The following is a 25,940-nucleotide window of genomic DNA, read 5'->3' as shown; positions in this document are numbered from 1 at the left end:
TGCTGCACTCCAGCCTAGGTGACACAGCGAGACTCTGTATTCAAAAAAAAAAAAAACCAGAAATGGCATAGTATTTGAAGAGAGCCTATGCACATTCTCTTGCATAATTTAAGTAATCTATAGATTACTTATAATATCTGATACAATGTAAATGCTGCATAAATAGTTGCTATATGTTTTAAAATGTATATTATTTGTATTCCTTTTTTCTGAATTTTTTCCTTTTTTTTTTTTTTTGAGACGGAGTCTCGTTCTGTCGCCCAGGCTGGAGTGCTGTGGCCGGATCTCAGCTCACTGCAAGCTCCGCCTCCCGGGTTCCCGCCATTCTCCTGCCTCAGCCTCCCGAGTAGCTGGGACTACAGGTGCCCGCCACCTCGCCCGGCTAGTTTTTTGTATTTTTTAGTAGAGACGGGGTTTCACCGTGTTAGCCAGGATGGTCTCGATCTCCTGACCTTGTGATCCACCCATCTCGGCCTCCCAAAGTGCTGGGATTACAGGCTTGAGCCACCGCGCCCAGCCTGTGAATATTTTTGATATGCAGTTGGTTGATTGTGCAGAACCTGCAGGTGTGGAGGGGCGAATGTATATCATCCACGTCAGTTGGGTGTTGCAAACACTGGAATCATGTGCAGTGACAGTTGGATCCCATGTAGGAGTTTGGCCTTAGGACTCAGAATCACTTCTGAGTGTTTGAATGAAGTAGTGATGTAAAGCCTTTGATGGCCATATTGGGCTCATGGGCACAAAGGAAAGACAACTTGTCTACTAACAGAACAATGATGTTGATGTGGGAAGGAAGGAAACGATAGACCATGGGGCTTGGAAGGATAGGACTTAATTTTGTGTTCTGCTTATTATTGCTGCATAAAATATCCCAACACTTAGTGGCTTAAAGCTATTATTTTATTATGAATTATCATAGATTCGGTGGGCCAGGAGTTCAGAGAGAGCACAGGGGAATCGTTTCTATTTGCTCCACAATGTCTTTGCTTCCCTCAGCTGGGAAGACTCCATGCCTGGGGGCTGGGGTTACCTGAGGGTCACTTACACGTCTGCCTGGGCTGGGGTGACCTAAAGACTAGGACTGATAACTGGAACATCTACCCTTGGGCTCTCCATGTGGCTTAGCACCTAAAACAGTGTGTAGAACACAGCAGACATTCAGGAATATTTATGCAGCTCATAAACATGTACAGAATTTCATAGGTACAAGTTAAGAGTCACAGAAGTTCATCTTTCCCTCCCTGCAGGGAGAGCCTGGTAAAGCTGAGGCAGTGGTTGGTGGAAAGTGATCCATTTGAGTCTGACTTCCTCATGTCTCTCCTTGGGCACATGTTTAGACTCCCAATAAACCCACCTCTGAGCCAGGTGGCCTCAGAGTAGTTGGACTTCTAACACAGTGGCTCCTGTTCCTAGCATGAGTGTTCCGGGGAACAAAGTGGAAGCTGCATGGCCTTTTGGGACCCAATCACGTATTGTTATTGGGTCCCAGATAACAACCAGACTCTGTTGGTCAAAGCAGTTATAAGAAGCCACTGAGTCCTGGGAGGTGGACATAGGCCAGTGAGTACTTCCTGAATTGAATTGAGCTGAGAGGTTTCAAAGGATTTTAGGGCCATATTTTCAACATGCCACTCCTGGTTTCCTGTTTGGGTTTCCAGTGCCTCATGCAACCTGGCTGCCAGTCTGTGGGTTTCATCAGATAGCCCTGTGTCCTTTCAGTCTTCCTTTGCATGCATTCTTTTGGGTGTTCTTTTCAAACCAATGATTTCTACCTAAAATAAAACTTACCCTCTGGTTGAGAAGATCTCCACATCTGTCACAAGGGGGTACTTTGAACAGTGGTAGAAACAGAGTGAAAAATCCAATGCGTGTGGTGCTGCAGGCTCACCAAGCTCAGAGGCTCGGGGGAAGGGGTCACCGGAAGAGTCAAGACCAATTCATGGAGAAGTTGGCACTTGATTCATGGAGAAGTTGGTTCTTATTAGAGGAAGTCTAATGGTAAACTAAGGCCACCCTTTGTCACAAAGAGCATTGCCAACAAAACACAGCATTGGCCTGACCACAGAAATATTAGCTGACTTGCAAACAAGAGGCTAGGATGATGAAAATTAGATTTGGGCTGATGGGACTTTCTGAATCTGACCACATTTAATGAAAAATTAGATCTTAGCAATCTAGTTTCTTAGCTCGGGGAGCTCTTTAGATGCATTCTTTAGGGGGAAAGTGTGCTCTGTCATATACCTTGCTAACCTATGCCAGGATTCACCTCAGCCACAGGGTGGCACTTACACAATAGCTTGCCTTCCTTTCTTATGGTTGGCTGAGTGGCCGGACATGTTTCTGCAGATAAAGATCTCTGCCTCTTAGACTCATTTGCCCACCTGACCCAGGCCAACCTCCATCATAGGAAGAGTTCACTCCTTGTGCCTTGCTGGGGCCCTGAGTGGCAAGGTAGTTTACTGCTCCCATTCCTTCATTCCTGTCTTCAGCTCCCAGGGAGTGCCAGACCTGGGCTTGAAAGCTGTGGGAGATAAGAACAGTGCCCTCTGGGGAGTCTTTCTCATACCAGTGCTGGACTTCCTGTTATGTGAGATAACGTGGTTATGATTTAAGTAGGTTTCAGATGGAGTTCTTGTTTGTAGCCAGAAGCATCCCTACAGACCTGACCTGCTGGGATCCCAGCTCCGCAAAAGCAGGCATCTTGTCTGCATGCTCCCTGAGGCAGCTCCAGTGCCAGCCTGTCCTGTGGGCAAGGTGATGGACAAGGCACAAAACAGTTGGCATTTGTGGTAGACATTAGCAAATTTGGCCTAATATTTCCTCCTCTCCCACCTCTGGGCCCATGATAGGCTGGCACTCTGTGCCCTCATGGGAGCGCATGGCACTGGGACCAGTGCTGGCTCAGAAATGGTGCCAGTCTCTTCCAGGCCAAGGAACTCACAGATGCTGGGACCCTCAGAGTTCTCTCTCCTCTCATATGGCCAATGCCTCCACTCAATGTAGAGGTGGCCCTGTCAGTTCAGGTGCCTGAGTGATTACAGTGAATTGCTGACCTATGAGACTCAAAAGCATGAGCAAAAAATGGTCCTTTGTTGTTTTAAGTCACAGCGATTTTAAGGTTATCCTTTGCTCCAGCATAACTATCCTGACTGACTCGTGGCAGAAAGGGAGAAAATAAAATGACAAGATCACTCACTCATGGATGGCAAGATTATGAAGTGGACTGAGGAATAGTCACATTTGACTCCTTGCACCTGCCTTACCCCTCCCCCCAAATTAATTTCTTCTTCCTTTTTTTTTGGAGGGGGGGACAGGGTTTCGCTCTGTCACCCAAGCTGGAGTGCAGTGGCATATTCTCATGCCACTTCAGTTTCCACCTCTCAGGCTTGTGCGATCCTCCCACCTCAGCCTCCCAAAGTGCTGGGATTACAGGCGTGAGCCACAGCGCCCAGCCTGATTTCTTAAATTGCAAAACTCAGGCTAGAATGGCCTGTATCAGAGGTTAGAATATCCTTTCCAGCATCATGGAAGAGTCAGCAGGGCCAACCTCAGCTCTGTCCCAGCCTCTTGCCTGAGGAACCTAATAGGCTTTGTGTTGTAGGCTGAACTGTGTCTCTCAAAAAGATATGTTTATGTCTGTATTAGTCCATTTTCATGCTGCTGATAAAGACATACCCAAAACTGGGTAATTATAAAGAAAAAGAGGTCCAATGGACTCACATTTCTGCATGGCTGGGGAGGCCTCACAATCATAGCGGAAGGCAAAGGTGAAGCAAAGGCATGTCTTACATGGCAGCAGACAAGAGGAAACTTGTGCAGGGGAACTCCTTTTTATAATACCATCAGATATCATAAGACTTATTTACTATCATGAGAACAGCACGGGGAAGACCTGCCCCCATGATTCAATTACCTCCCACCAGGTCCATCCCATGGCATGTGGGAATTGTGAGAGCTACAATTCAAGATAAGATTTGGGTGGGGATACAGCCAAACCAAGTCAATGTCCTAACACCTAACATAGTACTTATGAATATGACGTTATTTAGAAATAATGTCTTTGCAGATGTAATTACTTAAGATGGGGTCATCGTGCAATGACTGGCGTCCATAAGTGAAAACACACACACACACACACAGAGAGACATGCAGAGACAGAGAAAAGATGGAAGCAGAGTTTGGTGTCATGCTTTCACAGCAAAGGGATGCTGAGATTGGTGGCAATCACCAAAAGCTAGGAAAAGGTAAGGAAGGATCATTGCAGCCTTCGAAGGAAGTGTGGCCCTGTATATACCTTTAGTTCAGACTTGTAGCCTCCGGAACTGTGAGAGAATGCCACCTGCTTTGTGGTATTTTGTTCTGGCAGCCCTAGGAAATGAACACACCTAGTATCCCAACCTCCCCAGCTGAGGGTCAGTCCCCTGACACTGCTGAAAGGGGTCATCCCCATCCTAGGGAACACAGACAGCCACCAACTGCCAACCAGTCACTTCACTCCCAGTCCACATCCTGGCTCAGCCATCCTTTTCTTATAATCCTTTTCCAATAATCTTGGAGCAAGATGATGACTTTATTAGTGTAATTGCAGCTAAATTTAGAGCCAGAGAGGAAAGCCATTTTGCAATGAGGGCAGAGTCATACTGGGACATTCAGGGAGCTGATTTTCAAACATTGTAATCTTTTTCTATTTCTGAAAAAGACATTGACTAATTTTATAACTAGTAATGACATGATTCTACTCACTTCAGCAGTAAAAGACGAAACAAGGGGCTCAATCAGCATATTTCATAAAGAGATTCATTGACTCCAGGGATAGGAAGGACTGTAGAATCTTAATCCCAACCCTGGATTTGCCTGGAGAACTGCAAACAAAATCAAAGTCATTCTCTCCTCAGAATCTGCAGGATCCAAAACACTCCCTCTCGCAAACCTCCTCTTCCAGGCCTGCTGTCTCCCTCCTCCCTAACAATATTCCTGCAGCAGCTGATTCAGCTCTTACCCCTTTCTGTGGTCTGGATGTTTATGTCTCCCCCAACCACCCAAATTCATATGTTGAAACCTCATCTCTAAGGTGAAGGTGTTAAGGGTTAGGGCTTTTGGGAGGTGATTAGTTTATAAAGGTGGAGCTCTCATAAATGGGATTAGTGCCCTTGTAAAAGAAACCCAGAGGCGTAGTGTGGTGGCTCATGCTATAATCCCAGCATTTTGGGAGACCAAGGTGGGCAGATTAGTTGAGGTCAGGAGTTCAAGACCAGACTGGCCAACATGGTGAAACCCCCGTCTCTACTAAAAATACAAAAATCAGCCAGGTGTGGTGGTAGACACCTGTAATCCCAGCTATTCGGGAGGCTGAGGCAGGAGAATCCCTTGAACCCGGGAGGCGGAGGTTACAGTGAGCTGAGATTGCACCACTGGACTCCTGCCTGGGTGACAGAGTGAGACTATCTCAAAAAAAGAAAGAAAGAAAGAGAGAGAGAGAGAGAGGAGAAAGAGAGAGAGAGAGAGAGAGAGAGAGAGAGAGAGAAAGAAACCCAGAGAGTGTGTCTGCTACCTTTCATCATGTGAGGACACAGCAAAAAGGCACCATTTATTGGTCATGAAACAGGTCCTCACCAGGCACCAAACCTGCTGGAACCTTGATCTTGGACTTTCCAACCTCCAGAACTGTGAGAAATAAATTTTTGTTGTTTATTAGTCACCCAGCCTAAGGTAGTTTATTATAGCAACCTGAATGCACTAAGATACACCCTCAGTAAAGTCAGGGAAGCCTCCCTCCTCTATAGTCTACCAGTAAGTCAGGCTAACTAACTGGAAGCTCTGATTTTATTAACTTCAGGTGACATTACAGAGCAAGTGAAGGACTCTGTGGGTTCCATCTGCATGCTGATTAAAGTCAGGCTCTGCCCTAAGAACCAGGATGCATGACCTACATTTCCTTTTCCTCTTAGACAAACAGAAGGGAAAAAATTTATAATCCAGATCAAAAGCGAGTCAAAAGACAAATGGACAGGAATTCCACAGAAATGCTCCCAGGACAAGGCAGTCCCCCTATCTGAGAAATTGCCCAGGGTGTCTTTTCTCTTTTAGCATCCCTGCATGCAACTCTCCCTCTCTGCATGGTGAGAGACAGTTGTAAGGTGGGCAGAGTCATTTCCTGGTGTCCATTTCTCTCATTTGCTACACTTTTCCAGCAACGGAGTGAAAAATTGCTCTGTTGGCAGCAAGGCTGTCAGGGAGAACTAAGAATTGAAACAGAAGCCACAACTTTTCAACATGGCTGCTCTAGAACTAACCCATAAATGACACCCATTCAGAACATGAATGTCACAAATCATCTAAGCATAAACTCTCCTAACATCCACCCACTCACACAGCCAGACAAGGGTGACTGACTCTTCCAGCAACTCTCTAGTTTACAAAATCTAACCCATGCCTCCCAGGATCATCCTATGACTTTCTCTGGTCTCAAATGCCCTGTCTCTAACTCCCTCCTGTTAAGATGTTCCCCAGTTCCTCTCTGCTGCTGTTTGAATGTGCCCCCAAATGTTCATGTGTTGGAAAATTAATCCCTCTGCCCTCATGAATGAATTAATGTTAGCTCTGTCTTCATGAATGGATTAATGGGTTAATGAGGCCTCTGCAGTCATAAATGGATTAATGTCACTATCACAGAAGTGGGTTCATTATTGAGGGAAGGGCTTTATTATAGAAGTGAGCTCTCTCTGGCTCTCCTGCTGTTGCCCTCTTACCATGTGATGCCCTTCACCGTAGTATGATGCAGCAAGAGGGCCTCACGAGATGCCAGTGCCATGCTCTTGAACTTCCCAGCCTCCAGAACCATGAGCTAAACATTTTCTTTATAAATTACCCAGTCTGTGGTATTCTGTTACAGCAACAGAAAACAGACAAAGACACCTGCCCTCCGGCCATATGCAATCTCTTTTGCTGCAGCAGATAGTAAACCTGACTTTGTTGACTATATGTGGGTTTCTGGTGGTCTTTGACTAAGAGACATCAACTCCCAACTCAAGCAACCAGTGCCCTCAACTGCAATCCCTGATCCACTGGAGTGTGGTGATCAGTTTTGAAGTGTTTATTAGGTAGTTGGTGGCTAGTACTAATTAAGATTCCCAAGTTTGGAAATAACAAAGGAGTATGGCTTGCTCAGAAGGAACTGTGCAGAGCCATGGAGGACACCTCAGATGTTCATGGGAATGTCACATAAGGGATGGCATGTATGCAGCTGGCTTATGCATAAGGAACCACTAGCTGCATACTTGGCCATTCTCCTTCATTTCTGCCTTTGGGGAATTCTTGAATTACCTGAGCAGAAGGACACATAATCTCCATCTATGTTGTTTCATGGATAAGGCGTAAATTTTTTTTTGTTTGTTTTTGTTTTGTTTTGTTTTTAGACAGAGTCTCACTTTGTCCCCCAGTCTGGAGTGCACTGGTGCGATCTCAGCTCACTGCAACCTCTGCCTCCCAGTTTCAAGCTATTCTCCTGCCTCATCCTCACAAGTGGCTGGGATTACAGGTGCCCACCACCACACCCACATAATTTTTGTATTTTTAGTAGAGACGGGGTTTCACCAAATTAGCCAGGCTGGTCTTGAACTCCTGAGCTCAGGTGATCCACCCACTTTGGCCTCCCAAAGTACTGCGATTACAGGCGTTACAGGTGTGAGCCACCACACCCAGCCTTAAATGTTTTTTAAAATCCTATTTATTCTCTTTCACTTAAAGGTCACCATTTTTCATATCGTTGGATAGAAAAAAAGCAGCACCCATTTAAATGTTTTAAATTTTAATGATTTAATGAATATTGAGCAAGTGCCTTTTATGTGCTTGATCCTTGCAGAGAATACAGCTTTGGAAGGGTCAGGTACACTAAATGCCCTTCCACGGCTTCCAGAATGTCAGGGAGGACAATTTGAGACAAGGAGTGTGCGGGTTGCTGAGATCAAAGGAGGGTGGAAGGCGAGATGGACTCTTGCCTGGTGCACTAAGGCTGCCTCTGAAAACAGAGGAAATCTGAGTGAGGCCTCTGAGGCAGGAGGCAGGGCCCAGTTATTGCTGTCCTGAATCTCTTTACAAATCCTGTGATTTGACCTGGAGAGTTCTGAACAACAGACCCTTGCCCATTCATGGGTGGGCCCAGAAGACTGTTTCATGGACCATCACGCAGCTCCCACACCACAGCCTTGTCACAGGTCCTTGCCAAGATTTAACAGAAACAGAACAAAGGCCATAGACCCCAGCAGTGTCTTCCCAGGTGAGGATCTCCCAAGTCTCCCATTTGTTCCAGGGTACCCTGTTCCCTGCCTTGCTGTTCCAGCTCCTTGGCAGAAGGCCTGCATATCCTATTTTAAAAGTCAAGGGTGTTTTTTCTCTTCTTTTTATTCCCCCCGGTTCAGAATTAGGTGTAGGACACATCCCAAAGAACACAGCCTTCCAGAACTCCAAGCAATCCAGAGTGGCAGGAGCCAGGGGAGGTTGGGCAGGTTTGTGTTTCCTGAGGGGCCACTCACATCATCTCCCCAACTTAGGGAGAACATAGAATCCTTCACAGCTACACAAGGACGGGCATTCAGTCTCTGAGATAATAAGGAATTCACAGCAACCAGGCTTTCCTCCTTCATGGACTGGAATGACTGTTTTATGTGCATTTGGCTGAAATAAGGAGCATTTCTGTTGGTTCCGGGTTTACCTAACTGAGTTCAGCTACATGAGGAAGTTTAAATTGGCTTACAGTCTGTGGGCATATGGGAGGCTGAAAAGAGCTGGTGTGTCAGCAGATATGGGGCCGAATCACAAATTCATTCAGGAAGTCCAAGATTAAAGTCTAGTTTATATTATTATGTAACAAATATACCTGCCAAGCAACACATCCAGGCAAATACATTTGAAGTATTTTTATGTAGGATACAGCTGGGATACAAAGCTTGTATTTATTTAAGACTTATGGGAATGGTAAATAAGACCACTTCTGTGGAATCTCTTAAAAAGGTAGCTTAAAATTTGGAGCAGGGAGTAAAGGTCCCAAATTCTTATGAACTAGGAGCTTCCTGCCAACAGCCATGTGCACTTTATCCGTCAATTGTTTACCGTCTCGTTCCTCTGAGTGCAATTGCATTCCGCAGGAAGATGAGTCCCTGGACATGCCAGGCAGGGAAAGGGCATTTTGAAATAAAAGTACTAGAAGATGATATGTTCAATTTTCATACCAGTCATAAATACATATATAGTTTATATATACTTCTACTTATATATACATACATAGATATGAAATATATTTAGAAATATATATATTTTAAAGTGCAGGGTTTTTTTTTTTTTTTAAAGATATTGTGATTTCAAACCATACTTAAAAGTGAGTTAAGGTTTCTACCTCTGGAATAGCAGAGTAAGAATCTTCAAAAATCCACTCCTCTATGAAAGACATAAAAACACTGTGAAAACAGTCAAAAATCAACTTTTTCAGAATTTGGAAATTAACTCAAGGCTAGCAACAATTTGAAGATAATTTATTCAAGTAAAACAGCTGAATCTTGGTGAAATGCCTGTGGCATTTTAACTTCTCTAATGTCATTCTCCTCTCCTCAGCTCCACAGAACAAGCCTTGAAGCCTAAAAGCCCTGCGACCTTAACAGCTATGAAAACTAGTACCTACTAGTCACTGGAGTGAGTAGAACAAGTTTGGAGCTCCTCAAAAACTCCACCCCTCCCCCCACCACCCAAACTCACTATTTGATCTCACAGCTTACTGAAAAGCTACCTTCTCTGGGCTTAGACTCAAGAGCTCACTCTGTGTGAACAACCTTAACATTTGTCAAAAACAATCAGTAGCAATTGTTTAATATTGCAGCTGGAGGTGTTGTTACCTCCAGAGCCAACAAGAGGCTGATCAAAACAAAGCAAAAACAAAAAACAAACAAACAAAACACTGGGAAACGAAATATCTATAGGGGGCTTTGAAAAGTTCTGACACTTCCCTGGGAATCTAGAAGACCATGCGTGTGCAGGGATGAGAACATGCCCAAGAAAGACCTGAAAGGGTCCTAAGTTCTCATCCCAGGCCAGCCTGAGGTACTCCTTAACTCCTTATGCAGGAAGTAAAGCCTAAGGCAGAGTTGTAAATTCTCAGCCAAAATACTGAAGGTATGTTCCAACTCACACACAGAGTTCCTCTATGAAGACTGGAAGACTCATATGTTCCAAGTATTTGAGAAAATCTCTGCCCAATCATGGGCTGTCTATTAAGCTGAGTGCTGACTTTGATAGTTATACACAATAAAAAAATACAAACTTTACACAATTAGTTCAGGAAAAACACTAAACAAACAGCAATAACAATAAGCAGAAAAAAGTAAACCCTGGATGGAGTAGTATGATTTACAAAGTTGACAAATTGGCCGGGCGCGGTGGCTCAAGCCTGTAATCCCAGCACTTTGGGAGGCCGAGACGGGCGGATCACGAGGTCAGGAGATCGAGACCATCCTGGCTGACACGGTGAAACCCTGTCTCTACTAAAAAATACAAAAAAAAACTAGCCGGGCAAGGTGGCGGGCGCCTGTAGTCCCAGCTACTCGGGAGGCTGAGGCAGGAGAATGGCGTGAACCCGGGAGGCGGAGCTTGCAGTGAGCCAAGATCATGCCACTACACTCTAGCCTGGGCGGCAGAGCGAGACTCTGTCTCAAAAAAAAAAAAAAAAAAAAAAACAAAGTTGACAAATTATATTGTTTAAAATGTCCAATTTTCAATAAAATGTTATGAACTTACCAAAGGGGGCCCAAAGAAGTATGCTCCCATGCATAAACAGTCAATACACACTATCCCTAAGGAAGCTCAGAGCTTATGTATTAGTCTGTTTTCATGCTGCTGATAAAGATATACCTGAGACTTGGAAGAACAAGATGTTTAATTGGACTTACAGTTCCACGTGGCTGGGGAGGCCTCAGAATCATGGCAGGAGGCAAAATGCACTTCTTACATGGCAGGGGCAAGAGAAAATGAGGATGATGCAAAAGCGAAAACCCCTGATAAAACCATCAGATCTCTTGAGACTTATTCACTACCACGAGAACAGTATGGGGGAAACCACCTCCATGATTCAAATGATCTCCCACCAGGTCCCTCACACAACATGTGGGAATTATGGGAGTACAATTTAAGATGAGATTTGGGTGAGGATACAGCCAAACCATATCAGCTTACTAGAGAAAGACTTTAAATCAGCTATTATAAATATTTTTTAAAAAACTAAAGAAAAACCATGTCTAAAGGAAAATTGAGGTTGTCTCATCAAATAGAAAATATTGATAAAGAGATAGAAACTATTTTTAAAGAACCAAATAGAAATATTAAATTGAAAAGTATAGCTGAAATAACAAATTCACAAGAAGGATCAAGAGACAATTTGAGCAGGCAGAAGAAAGAATCAGTGAATTTAAACATAGGTCATTGATATTGTCCAGCTTGAGGAACAAAAAAGAAAAAAATAAAGAAAAATTATCTGAGCCTTAGATATTTGTGAGGTCACCATCAAGCATATCAATATATGTATAATGATCATCTCAGAAGGAGAAGAGAGTAAGAGAAGACAGAAAAGGTATTTGAATAAATAAGGCAGGAAACTCCCCAAATCTGATGAAAAACACTAATATGCACATCCAAGAAGCTAAAAGAATTCCAAGCAGGATAAAGACAAAAAGATCCACACTTAGACCCATAATGATCAAACTGTTGAAAGTCAGAAATTTTTTTTTTATTATACTTTAAGTTCTAGTGTACATGTGCACAACGTGCAGGTTTGTTACATATGTATACATGTGCCATGTTGGTGTACTGCACCCATTAACTCGTCATTTACATTAGGTGTATCTCCTAATGCTATCTCTCCCCCTCCCCACTCCCCACAATAGGCCCCGGTGTGTGATGTTCCCCTTCCTGTGTCCAAGTGATCTCATTGTTCAATTCCCACCTATGAGTGAGAACATGCAGTGTTTGGTTTTCCGTTCTTGCGATAGTTTGCTGAGAATGATGGTTTCCAGCTGCATCCATGTCCCTACAAAGGACACGAACTCATCCTTTTTTATAGCTGCATAGTATTCCATGGTGTATATGTGCCACATTTTCTTAATCCAGTCTGTCACTGATGGACATTTGGGTTGATTCCAAGTCTTTGCTATAGTGAATAGTGCTGCAATAAACATACGTGTACATGTGTCTTTATAGCAGCATGATTTATAATCCTTTGGGTATATACCCAGTAATGGGATGGCTGGGTCAAATGGTATTTCTAGTTCTAGATCCTTGAGGAATCGCCACACTGTTTTCCACAACAGTTGAACTAGTTTACAGTCCCACTAACAGTGTAAAAGTGTTCCTATTTCTCCACATCCTCTCCAGCACCTGTTGTTTCCTGACTTTTTAATGATTGCCATTCTAACTGGTGTGAGATGGTATCTCATTGTGGTTTTGATTTGCATTTCTCTGATGGCCAGTGATGATGAGCATTTTTTCATGTGTCTGTTGGCTGTATGAATGTCTTCTTTTGAGAACTGTCTGTTCATTTCCTTTGCCCACTTTTTGATGGGGTTGTTTTTTTCTTGTAAATTTGTTTGAGTTCTTTGTAGGTTCTGGATATCAGCCCTTTGTCAGATGAGTAGATTGCAAAAATTTTCTCCCATTCTGTAGGTTGCCTGTTCACTCTGATGGTAGTTTCTTTTGCTGTGCAGAAGCTCTTTAGTTTAATTAGATCCCATTTGTCAATTTTGGCTTTTGTTGCCATTGCTTTTGGTGTTTTAGACGTGAAGTCCTTGCCCATGCCTATGTCCTGAATGGTATTACCTAGGTTTTCTTCTAGGGTTTTTACGATTTTAGGTCTAACATTTAAGTCTCTAATCCATCTTGAATTAATTTTCGTATAAGGAGTAAGGAAAGGATTCAGTTTCAGCTTTCTACTTATGGCTAGCCAATTTTCCCAGCACCATTTATTAAATAGGGAATCCTTTCCCCATTTCTTGTTTTTGTCAGGTTTGTCAAAGATCAGATGGTTGTAGATGTGTGGTATTATTTCTGAGGGCTCTGTTCTGTTCCATTGGTCTATATCTCTGTTTTGGTACCAGTGCCATGCCGTTTTGGTTACTGTAGCCTTGTAGTACAGTTTGAAGTCAGGTAGTGTGATGCCTCCACTTCGTTCTTTTGGCTTAGGATTGTCTTGGCAATGTGGGGTCTTTTTTGGTTCCATATGAACTTTAAAGCAGTTTTTTCCAATTCTGTGAAGAAAGTCATTGGTAGCTTAATGGGGATGGCATTGAATCTATGAGTTACTTTGGGCAGTATGGCCATTTTCACAATATTGATTCTTCCTATCCATAAGCATGGTATGTTCCTCCATTCGTTTCAAAAAGAATTTTTAAACCAGTAAGAGACAAGCCCTCAAGTATAAGGGAGCCTCAATAAGAGTAACAGTTCACTTCTCATCAGAAACTATGGAAGCCAGAAGACGGTGGGAGGACATATTCAAAGAGATCAGAGAAAAAAAGCTGTTGACCAAGAATTTGATATCAGCCAAACTGTTCTTCAAGAAAAGAGAAACTTAGGCATTCTCAAATACAGAAAAATTGTGAAAAGGTATTGTTAGCACACATACCCCATAAGAAATATTAAAGGGAGTCCGTTAGGCTGATACAAAAGAACACTAGAGATAACTTGAATTCACACAAAGAAATAAAGAACACCAATAAAGGAAATTATGTAAGTAAATATAAAAAAAATTTTTTTGTTTATAACACAGTTAAATTTTACCTGATTTAAATGACAACTGCATAAAGCAACAATTACACAACTTTGTTGATGAGTTTATAATGTATACAAATTTAATTGGTATAAATAAAATAGTACAAAAGAGGGAAAAGGGAAAAAAGCCATATTGGAACAGGTTTTCATTGTCTGCTATAGAAATTAAGTTGGTGTCAATCTGAACTAGATTGTTTTACATTGTTAATTATAATCCCTGGGGCAATCATTAACAAAATAACTCAAATGGCTATAGTAAAAGAAATATCAAAGGAATTAAAATAGCCTAGAAAATACATATGTAACACAAAAGAAGCCATTCATAGAGGAATAGAGAAACAAAAAGGACATAAGACACTCAGAAAACCAATAACAAAATATCAGACATAAAATTCTAGCTTACCAGCAATTATATTAAGTGTATTTGGACTGTTACATATGCATAAATTTTATATATGTATGGAGTAACTACTAAAAAAACTACACAAAGAGATGCACTCCAAAATACTATAGAGAAATAAAAATGGAATTCTAAAAAGTGTTCACTTTTTTTTTTTTAGAATCTCCACTTCTTGTCACCTGGGGGTTGCTCTCTGCCACTAGTGGCTGTCCACAAGTCCTAGATACATGGCAGTTTACTTCTTCAAGGCTAATAGCAAAATCTCTCTGATGCTTAATATCTTTGACTTCAGAAAGGGCCCAGTCTCTTTAAAAGGCTCACCTGATTCATCGAGGTCTACCCATGATAATCTCCCCCACTTTTTTTTAGACTCCGAATCAACTGATTTGAGACCTTAATTGCATCAAATGTCAAATCTTCATATTTGCCATATAATAAAAATCATGGGAGTGAAATCCATCATATTCATAATAATGCCCACATTCAGGGGAGGGGTTATGTAGGTCATGTATACCAGAAAAGAGGAATCTTGGGAGCCATCTTAGAACTCTGCCTACAGAAAGGAGGAGGGGCAGAGAACCACTCTTTTTCACTGAAAAAACCTTCATTATGCTTTTATAATTCATTAATCCATAATAAACTCCATAACAAACTTTATTTCACAGTAAACTTTTATTTAACTATGTACAACTTCAGTTAAAAATTATATTTAATAGAATCTAAATGTCATTGAATCAGTAAGATTCACCATTTCTTATGTACCACCAAGAAAACAATAACCTGCTAATTAAAATGTGAGTCTATCAATTGTAAAATATATTCCAGTTTCAAAGACGTTAAATAATGTATAGTTCAGAATAACATATAGTAACTAAAAACAGGTCTTTTTTTGTTTTTTCATGCCTCCGAGACAAGTTTGAATTTCTTAGTTTATTTTTAAATAATGTAAATGAGTGTTACAAATTTCTCAGGAATCAACAGCACTTTTAAGATGAGTTGGGCATCTTGTCCCTCCCTACCCAAACATATACATTCTCCCCTTTCCTCTTAACCCCTCTAAATGTATCTATTCTTTCTAGTTTTCTGCTCCTTGTTATGAAAATAGCCCTTCCCATCTTAATTTCTCTTCATTTCTTAGTCCATTTGGGCTATTGTAACAAAAATACCATAGACTAGGTGGCTTCAACAACACTTATTCCTCACAGTTCTGGAGACTGGGGGAGGTCAAGGTGCTGGTAGATTCAGTGTCTGGTGAGGGTCTGCGTCGTGCTTTGTAGACAGCCATTTTCTTGCTGTGTCCTCACATGGTGGAAAAGGGAGACAGCTCCCCAGGGCCTCTTTTATAAGGGCACTAATCCCATTCATGAGGGGCTCCACCCTCAAAACCCAATCACCTCCCAAAGGCCCTACCTCCAAATAGTCCTAGGAGTTAGAATTTCACCACATGAATTTCGGGGGATGCACACATTCAGTGTGTAACACTTCCTTAAACCTGTTTCTTAATGTGTGCTCTTTGCAGGAGCTGAATACAATGAATGTAGTTTTTGGTGAAGAGGTTGGTGAGGGGAAGAAACATGGACTTTGGGAAGAAGAATGTAGGTTTGCTTCTTGGTTCACATTTATTAGTTTCCCTTTGGCTGCAGGTAGCATAGTAGACAACCCAAATCAAAATGGCTTGAACAATAATGAAAATACATTATTTCAGGTGGTATGACATGAAATCTGAAGGTGGGGGTCTCTCTAAGACTGGTTAAGTCCATGGCTCAGCTGTTATCATAACTTCTTCCCAACTTTCCTCTCTGTTATCTTCAGCTAGCACCCCTTGAAATCTTAAGACAGCTGCCTCCGTTCTGGTGTCATAATCGCTATTATAAGATTGTAATAGAGATGAAAAATAGATTTAAAATGCATAGACACAATCCTAGCATTCAGCAGGTGCTCAACCTGAGATATTCTGATCTCACCAAACTCCAAATGTGGTATCTGTGCTTCTAATTGGCAGGAAGAGTCCCATGCTCATTAGGCACATCACCAAATCACCTAGTATTTTGACTTCAGCAAGCACAACTCAGAAGAAATCCCCTCCTCCCTTTTTTTTTTTTAAAGAGACAAGGCTCTGTCGCCCAGGCTGGAGTGCAGTGGCACAATCAGAACTCACTGCAACCTTGAATTCATGGGCTCCAGTGATCCTCCTACCTCAGACTCCTAAGTAGCTGAGACTCAAGAAGTGCACCTCCATGCCTGGTTAATTTTAAAATTTTCTGTAAAGATGATGAGATCTTGCTATGTTGCCAAGGCTGGTCTCAAACTCCTGGACTCAAGTGATCCTCCTGCCTTGGCTTCCCAGAATGCCGAGATTAAAGGTATGAGCCACTGCACCCAGCCTGAAGAAATCCTTGCATGTAACACCCCCAATGGTTATGCTTATAAGAAACTAGTCAGTGAACTGAGACAATTATGCTGAAAGTCAGGAAAACTATTAAAACAGGAGACAGTCATTTAACATCTCTGGGTCTGAATTCCTGAAGTTCTAAGATTGGATCAAGTCAAAACACCAAAAGGCTACATACCTGACCTATATTATCTCACCAACAGATAAACACTGAATTCTGCCCGGGCACGGTGGCTCATGCCTGTAATCCCAGCACTTTGGGAGGCCAAGGTGGGCAGCTCATAAGGTCAGGAGATCGAGACCATCCTGGTTAACATGGTGAAACCCCGTCCCTATTAAAAATACAAAAAATTAGCTGGGCGTGGTGGCACACGCCTGTAGTCCCAGCTACTTGGGAGGCTGAGGCAGGAGAATCGCTTGAACCCGGGAGGCGGAGGTTGCAGTGAGCCGAGATCGTACCACTGCACTCCAGCCTAGGCAACAAAGTGAGACTGTCAAAAAAAAAAAAAAAAAAAATTGAGTTCTACTATTATGTAGCTTTTAGTAACTGATCATAAAAAGACCCATATGAAACGTGTCACACAGAATTTTAGAAATCAGAATTCTGTCCATTCTATTCTGTGATTTCCATAATGAAGACCCACATAAGAATTGTTTTTATGAAATTAAGAGAGGTTTTGCCTCCTGCCTCCTTTCTGATATTGAGAGGTAAGTAGTTGATCACTTTATCCTGTTTGCTTTGGCTTTAAAGACGGTCAGGGATAAATTTAATCGAGCCATGATAACCATGCTGGCCAAATAAATCTGTGCAGATTTTTCCCATATAATTTTCTTGCTTTATTTCTCCTGGTTTGAATTTTTTAGACTATGGTTTTATTACATATCTATATAATATATATATATACACACACACATATATATTATATATTATATACGCTTGGAGCGGTATCAAGGGTCAGTGAGATTTACTTCACAGGAGGAAACCAAGGGGAGCAGAGGGAAGTAGGAAGCCCGGCTTGGTATGGCTACAATGACTAGTTGATAGAGTACTTTGGACGAATGGCTCTTGGGACAAATGGCTCTTGGTTCAGGGAACGACACAGTGAGGGCATGGCTGAAGCAGTATACTCAGAAATCTGCTCTGAGAAACCAGAGCAAACTGTACAGAGGAAAGGGGAGAATGGAGGCCAGCAGCTGGCTGTGAGGTGCTGCCATAACCCAGGTAGGAGAGACCCACCGGCTAGCAGCTGCTTTGACAACACAGGACACATTCATGAGAATCTCTCTCTCCTAACTTGATTCAACACAAGTTAAGATATTTCACTGACACGGCTATGCTTGTTTCTTAAAACAAGTATTTGAAAAAGAAGAGGTTTTTAACCTACTCTGTTTGACTTCTGAGTCCCTCAAATCTCTGCTGTCTCTTTTAAGTCTACAAGTGAGATGGGTGCTGCCTCAGAAATATAAGAATTGTTTTTTTCCTTATATATAAACTTTATATATAAAATCTATACTTCATAAGTATCAAACTATACATGAGGTAATATTAGGAAAAAACTGCTAGACTGTAGTAGAAGATTAATTACAAGTATTGACAAGGCTCATGAAAATTAAAAAATTAAGTATTCCTATTTACTCCCTTTCTATGCAATGAATTGCATTATCCACCTTATAAGGTTGTTATGAGACTTGAATAAGAAGTGTCTTGCCCTCCTCCCGAGCCACAGCTGGGAAGTGAACCAATCAACCTGGGGGCAGACAGCAAAAGGGCACTGAGAGATGACTTGCTCTTCATTCTTCAGTTTCCTGCTTCTAAGGGTCTAGGATTTACCCTTGTTTCCTGCTTTCTTTGGTCTTGTCTGATAAACCTTTGCTTGGAGTTGATGCAATTCCCTTTCTTGCTTTAGCGGGATTAGATAACAACGAAAATAACTTTGATTCCTACTTTCAAATAGGACTTGGCTAAGAAGTATCACTAGCTTTGGTGTACTCTGTATGTCCAGCAAGTTGGTAATAGTATTACTTTTCCCAGCAATAAAACAATATAATGACGAGTTTCCATTTCATAGTATTTGTCCAATAATAATATTACTATATAAAACTGCATATTTAGAATCTCATTATTATTTGTACTTGGAACATTTTGTATTTGAATCTTGTGTTAATGATACCATCACACTCCTAAAGTTTGTAATTTACACAAGTGCATAATATGACTACAGTTTATAAACCAATGAGAAAGATAAATATTCTTATATTTTAACAACAGAAAAGTTAGGAACTCCAAATTTAGAAATGGTATAGTAAGAGATGTTGTTTCACTTTATTTATAATAGTAAGAAACTGGAAATAAATGTCTAACAATAGGAAACTGGTTTAAAAAAATCATAGAACCGTAATTTAAGCCCTAAAACGAACAACCATTAAAAATATGTTGTGAAACTATTTAATGTCATAAAGAGAACCAACTCTGTTTTTATGGTCCGTCTACCAATGTCTTCCGAGCAGTTCTCTCTCCTCAAACCTCCTCTACCTCTTCACCCACCCTCACTCAGCCTAATCTTGCTTCCTATTTTATTAAGGAAATCCAATCAATCAGAAGAGTTTTCTACAATTTACGATCATATTTACCCATCAGCCAGCATCTCTGCCATATATGCTCCTCTCCTATTCCAATGGCTGGAATGTCTCAGTGAAGACCAAGCCCTTCACTTGTACATTAGATCCCAGCTCTCTGTCCCGTCCATTATGGAAGCTGCACATCACCCCAGTCACACAAGAGGGCACTCTGAATGAGGAATCTTGTAAACTACTCCAAATCACCAGTCTTGAACAGTCTTGAACAGGCATGGGTGTTAAGTACTCTTCATCTGTACAATGCTACCTACAGAAGAAAACAGAGAACAAAAACACATCAGCTCATGAAAATTACCAGCTTAGCCGCCCTTACTCCCAGCTCTCACCTCCCAAAACAACAACAAAAAACATACAGCTGAAGAAAACAATTAAGCAAAAATCCAAACTGAATTAAATACCCCTCTTTGGGAAAATTAAAGAACATTCTGAATTGAAATTCAAAAACTAAGACTAGAACTGAAGCAAAAAATATATATATAAATAATGAGACAAGAATTGACTAACCTCAGAAATGACAAACAAGAAAAAAATAACATTACAAATTAAGAGTATATTACAAGAAAGAATAAATTTGAATGGAAGCATGATAAACATTATCAGACAAAAGCAGAAAGAGAACAAAAAATGAGATGAAAAAAGAAAAATTTAATAGAAAACAAAGAAAACACATTATAAAGAAAGAAACAGTAACAATAAAATGACAGAAACTAAACCAAACATTTGGTCATTTTAATAAATGTGAATGATCTTAATCCACTTATCAAAAGAAAAAGATTTTTGGTTCAGTCTGCAGAGCAAAACCCAACTACATATGTTCCACACAAGAAACAAACCTAAAAATTATTCAGAAAAGCTAAAAATAGACTGGGCGCAGTGGCTCACACCTGTAATCCCAGCACTCTGGGAGACCAAGGCGGGTGGACCACTTGAGGTCAGAAGTTTGAGACCAGCCTGGCCAACATGGTGAAACCCCGTCTCTACTAAAAATACAAAAAAATTAGCCAGACGTGGTGGCACATGTCTGTAATCCCAGCTATTCAGGAGGCTGAGACATGAGAATCGCTTGAACCCGGGAGGCAGAGGTTGCAGTGAGAGAAGATCGTGCCACTTCACTCAAGCCTGGGTGACAGAGCGAGACTCCATCTCAAAAAAAAAAAAAAAAGAAAAGAAAAAAAGAAAAACTAAAAATAAAGTGATAGGTGAATGAATATTAAAAGCAAATGGAAACAAATTTTCAAGTTGCAGTATGAAATCTGAAACCGCATCAATGAACTTTTTATACTGTTATATTAAAATCCATTGGTCTTTATAGGGTGGATGGGTGCTTTATGCATGTATAATTTTGTCATATTGTGCATTGTTTATGTGGAAAATATCAGTTTACTAATCTATGCGGATCTTCTACGTTTCATTATATAGTACAGTGTTTTTTAAAAGTCACATTCGTTAATATCACCAATGAACCTTGCCAAAACAGTCTTTAGGTACAGGAAAGCTTTCAAGCTCACAGGGACAGAGCAAATGTTCTAAAACTGTAATTTGTGCTTAAAAGCTTGAATTTTATCATTGAAGACATATTTTCAGTTGTCCTCCTCAAAGTGACAGTCACTCTGTTCATTTCTGAAAAAGTTCCTGTCAAACACCTATATCTGAAAAAAAAAACTGCCCCTCAGTTTTGTGTGTTTCTGTTTGTGTTTGTATGTGTGTCTGGTTTGTTGTGTGGTTTTTTTTGTTTTTGTTTTTGTAGAAATGGGGTCTTATTGTGTTACCCAGGCTGGACCTGAATTCAAACTCCTGCCTCCACCTCCGGAGCAGCTGGGATTACAGGTTTATACCAGCACACCCAGCTCTCAGTTGTTCTTTCATGTAAAAACAGCAGTCATGAAAAACAACTCATTCAGCTTGCAACTCAGCACAGCACATGTACTTTTCTTAGGAATACAGTTGCAGAAGTACTTTGTATATCTTTCCCATTCTGTTAGGCATAATATTGAAAAGACTGTATGTGAGGTTTAATAACATTAATAATTGTTACTGCTTCATCAAGGACATTCTTAAATGAACCTGACTCCAAAGGCAGATGTTTTTAGAAGGAAACTCTACTCAAGGTTTAGAAACCAGGCAGTCTCAATGGAACACAGACTCTTCTAGTGGAAATGCCTGTACTGTTTGCCCTATTGAGTATGGTGCATTCCTATTAAGGTATAGAATATTTTATCATGTTAAAAAAGTATCCCCCCAATGATCTTCTATGTAGAAAACCTCAACACACAATAATCAGAACAATGAACAGTCTAAAAAGGAAATTAAAACAATTCCATTTACAATACCCAAAAAGAATAGAATACAGTTGACTCTTGAACAACACAAGTTTGAACTGTATGAATCCACTTATATATAGATGTTTTTCAATAAATACTTTGGAAAATTTTTTGGAGATTCACTACAATTCGGAAAAAAATATATATAGATAGATACGAGTCTACTTATGTGTTAATCGACTGTTTATGTTCTTGGTAAGGCTTCCTGTCAACAGTACGCTATTATTAGTTATGATTTTGAGGAGTGAAAAGTTATATGCAGATTTTTGACTGCACAACAGTTCAGTAATCATAATTCCTCTGTTGTTCAAGGGCCAAATGTAATTAGGAATTAATTTAATCAAGGAGGTGAGACTTGTGTAATAAAAACTATAAAACACTGCTGAAAGAAATCGAAGGCACATAAATAAATGGAAAGACATCCCATGTTAATGGCCTGTAAGACAATATTGTTAAGATGTTATTACTACCCAAAGCAATCTATGTATTCAATGCAATCTCTATCAGATTCAAATCGACTGTTTTTTCCAAATATAGAAAAATCCGTCTTAAAATTCACATGGGATCTGAAGGAATAGCCAAATATATATATATATATATATATATATACATATATATATATATATATATGTATGTGTGTGTGTGTGTGTGTGTGTGTATATATATATATGTGTATATATATAGAACAAATTTGGGGGACTCACACTTCCTGAGTTCAATACAAAGTGATAGTAATCAAACGGTGTGCTAACAGCATAAAAGACAGACATATAGAGTAATGGAACAGAGTGGAGAGGCTAGAAATAAACCTTCACATCTGTGGTAAATAATTGTTGACAAAAGCACCAAGACCATTCAATTAAGGAAGGACAGTCTTTCAACAAATGGTGCTAGGAAAACTGGATCTCCTCATGCAAAATAATGAAGCTGGACCATTGTCTTAGACAACAAATTAACACAAAATGGATCAAAGATGTAAATGTTAAGAGCTCCTAGAGGAAAACATAAAGTCTTCACAACACTACTTACAATATTATTTACCCAGAAGCCATTCAGGACCAGGTTAACTTCCATGTAACTGTATAGTTTTGTGCAATTTTCTTTCTTTATTATTATTATTTTTTTGAGACGGAGTCTCACTCTGTCGCCCAGGCTGGAGTGCAGTGGCGCAATCTCGGCTCACTGCAAGCTCCGCCTCCTGGGTTCATGCCATTCTCCTGCCTCAGCCTCCTAAGTAGCTGGGACTACAGGTGCCCGCCACCACGCCTGGTTAATTTTTTTGTATTTTTTAGTGGAAACGGGGTTTAACCGTGTTAGCCAGGATGGTCTCGATCTCCTGACCTGGTGATCCACCCGCCTCGGCCTCCCAAAGTGCTGGGATTACAGGCGTGAGCCACCGCGCCTGGCCTTGTGCGATTTTCTTAGCATTGATTTCTACTTTTCTTGCACAGCGGTCTGAGAGTGTGAGTGGGGTGATTTTTTTTTTTTTTTTTAATTTGCTGTGGATTATTTTATGCCTGGTTGTATGGTCAATTTTAGAGTATGAGTCATATGCAGATGAGCACATACAGGAGTATGTGTCATCTGCACATGAGCACAGAACGAGTACCTTCTGATGTTTTTGGGTGCAGAGTTCTGTAGATGTCCCCTAGGTCCGTTTTGATCAAGTACAGAGTTCAGGTCCCAAACATCTTTGTTACTTTTTTACCTCAATGATCTAATACTGTGAGTGGAGTGTTTAATGTCTCCCACTATTACTGTGTGGTTATTTAAGTCACTTCATAGGTCTTTAAAAATCTTTGTTGGTTTAAAGTCTGTTTTGCCTGAAATAAGAATAGCTAACTCCTGTCTTTTTATGTTTTCCATCTGCTTAGTAGACTTTTTTCCATTCCTTTACTTTGAGCCTATGGGTGTCACTGAACGTGAGATGATCCTCCTGAAGACAGCATACCATTGGGTTTTGTTTCTATATTCAACTTTCCAGTCTGTGCCTTTTAACTGGAGTGTGTAGCCTATTTACATTCTAGGTTAGTATTGACACATGTAGATTTGATCCTGTCATAACACTGTCAGCTGGTTATTATGCAGACATGTTTGTGTGGCTGCATTATAGTGTCACTGGCCTATGTACTTTTAAGTGTGTTTTTGTAGTGGCCAGTAATGGTCTTTACTTCCCATATTTAGCACTCCCTTCAGGACCTCTTGTAAGGCAGGTCTGGTGGTAACAAATTCCCTTAGCCTTTGCTTGTCTGAAAAGGATTTAATATTCCTTTGCTTATGAAGCTAAGTTTGGCTGGATATAAAATTCTTGGTTGAAAATTCTTTAAGAATGCTGAGTATAGGCCTCTAATCTCTTCTGGCTTGTATGGCTGCTGCTGATAGGTCTGCTGTTAGCCTAAAGACCCCTTTGTAGGGCCAGGAGCGGTGGCTCACACCTGTGATCCCAGCACTTTGGGAAGCCAAGGCAGGTGGATCACCTGAGGTTGGGAGTTCAAGACCAGCCTGACCAACATGGAGAAACCCTGTCTCCACTAAAAATACAAAAATTAGCCAGGCATGGTGACGCATGCCTGTTATCCCAGCTACTCGGAAGGCTGAGGCAGGAGAATCACTTGAACCTGGGAGGTAGAGGCTGTGGTGAGCTGAGATCGTGCTATTGCACTCTAGCCTGAGCAAAAAGAGCAAAACTCCGTCTCAAGAAAAAAAAAAAATCCCTTTGTAGGTGACCTGCCCCTTCTCTCCAGTTGCCCTTAACTACTTTTTCTTTCATTTTGACCTTGGAGAATCTGATGACTATGTGTCATGAGGATGATCTTCTTGTGTAGAATTCTGCAGAGGTTCCCTGTATTTCCTGAACTTGAATGTTGGCCTCTCTAGCAAGGTTGGGGAAATTTTCATGGATGCTATCCTGAAATATGCTTTCCAAGTTGCTTGTTTTCTCTTCCTGTCTTTCAGGGACACAAATTTGTCACAGATTTGGTCTCTTTACATAATTTCATATTTCTCAGAGGTTTTGTTCAGTCTTTGATATGGTTTGAATCTGTGTCCTTGCTCGAATCTCATGTTGAATTGTAATCCCCAATGCTGAAGGTGGGGAGGTGACTAGATCATGGGGGCAGATTTCTCATGAATGGTTTAGCACCATCCCCCTTGGTACTGTCCTAGCAAGAGTGAGTGAGTGCTCGCAAGATATGGTTGTTTAAAAGTGTGTAGCTCCTCCCCACTCTCTCTCTCTTGCTGGTCATGCAACATGCTGGCTCCTCATTCACCTTCTGCCATGTCTGTAAGTTTCCTGAGGCCTCCTCAGAAGCAGAAGCCTCCGTGCTTCCTGTACAGCCTGCAGAACCATGAGCTAATTAAACTCCTTTTCTTTATAAATTACCCAATCTAAGGTATTTCTTTATAGCAATGCATGAAGGAATACAGTCTTCTTTATTGTTTTTACTTTATTTTTCTCTGACTGAGTTATTTTGGAGAGCCAGTCTTCCAGCTCTGAGCTCCTTCTTCAGCTTGGTTGATTCTGCTGATAAAACTTGAGATTGCACTCTGAAATTCTTCTCGTCTGTTTTTCAGCTCTATCAGGTCAACTCAGTTCTTTCTTTTATAATGGTCATTTGGTCTATCACCTCCTGTATTGTTTTATTGTAATCCTTAGATTTCTTGGATTGGGTTGACTATCTCCTGTATGTCATTGATCTTTGTTCCTATCCATATTCTGAATTCTATTTGTGACATTTCAGCCATTTCAACATAGTTAATAACCACTACTAGGGAACTGGTGCAGTCATTTGGAGGTAAGAAGGCACTCTGGCTTTTTGAGTTGCCAGAGTTCTTATGCTGGTTGTTTCTCATTTGTATGGGCTGATGTTCTTCAATCTTTGAAGCTGCTGTCCTTTGGATGGATTTTTTGCTTTTTTCTTCTTGATAACCTTAGGGGTTTGATTACAGTATAAGATGGGTTCAGTTGACTGGCTTAGATTCTAGTCTGCTCCTGGGTCTTGGAGGAGCCCTCTCTGATTACTGTCTCTGTGCCCGTGTTTCTTTTGTTGAGTGTTCTTGTCCATGGGGCTCTCCCTCAGACAGGAACCTCAGTTGACAGACAAGTTGTATCCTTGCTAGGTCAGCCCTAATCTGTTGTCCGTGTACTTCCTGGGTAAACATGGGGTTTGCACCTGCCTGCAGAGTTCAAGTAGAAGTGGGACCACTGGGTTGGAAGCTCTAGCAGGTGTGGCCTGGCCTGTCTGGCTACAAGAGGTGGGGGTGGATGGAGTTGCCTACCCTTCTGTTTGGGTGTTTCCAGGGCAACAGGAGGCTGTGCCCTAAAGAAAGAAGAAATTCTGACATGCTACAGTATGGATGAATCTTGAGGACATTATGCTAAATG

General features: G+C 41.0%; 2 protein-coding genes across 4 annotated transcripts in view; one reads left to right on the top strand and one right to left on the bottom strand.

Annotated features, from left to right (window-relative positions):
- The window catches only part of LOC105471798 (fibulin 7), a 109,458-nt gene that overhangs the window by 54,239 nt on the left and 29,279 nt on the right, over window positions 1-25,940 (top strand). Inside the window, exon 8 of one of the 3 annotated variants that reach the window (XM_071077094.1) lies at window positions 9,610-10,548. The exons of the other annotated variants lie outside the window; for them this stretch is intronic. Within the exon in view, the coding sequence (XP_070933195.1) occupies window positions 9,610-9,679 (70 nt within the window). The 3' untranslated portion in view covers window positions 9,680-10,548. Of the gene's footprint in view, window positions 1-9,609; window positions 10,549-25,940 lie in introns of those variants that run through there. 3 annotated transcript variants of the gene reach the window in all.
- Window positions 13,886-25,940, bottom strand: part of LOC105471799 (zinc finger CCCH-type containing 8) — a 41,799-nt gene continuing 29,744 nt past the window's right edge. Inside the window, exon 9 of the mRNA XM_011724537.3 lies at window positions 13,886-19,482. The gene's annotated coding sequence lies outside the window, so the exon portion shown is untranslated. The remainder of the gene's footprint in view (window positions 19,483-25,940) is intronic.

This window comes from Macaca nemestrina, chromosome 13 (assembly GCF_043159975.1).
Source record: "Macaca nemestrina isolate mMacNem1 chromosome 13, mMacNem.hap1, whole genome shotgun sequence".
NCBI classification, from domain to species: Eukaryota; Metazoa; Chordata; class Mammalia; order Primates; family Cercopithecidae; genus Macaca; species Macaca nemestrina.
This window is presented reverse-complemented; position numbering and strand designations above follow the sequence as displayed.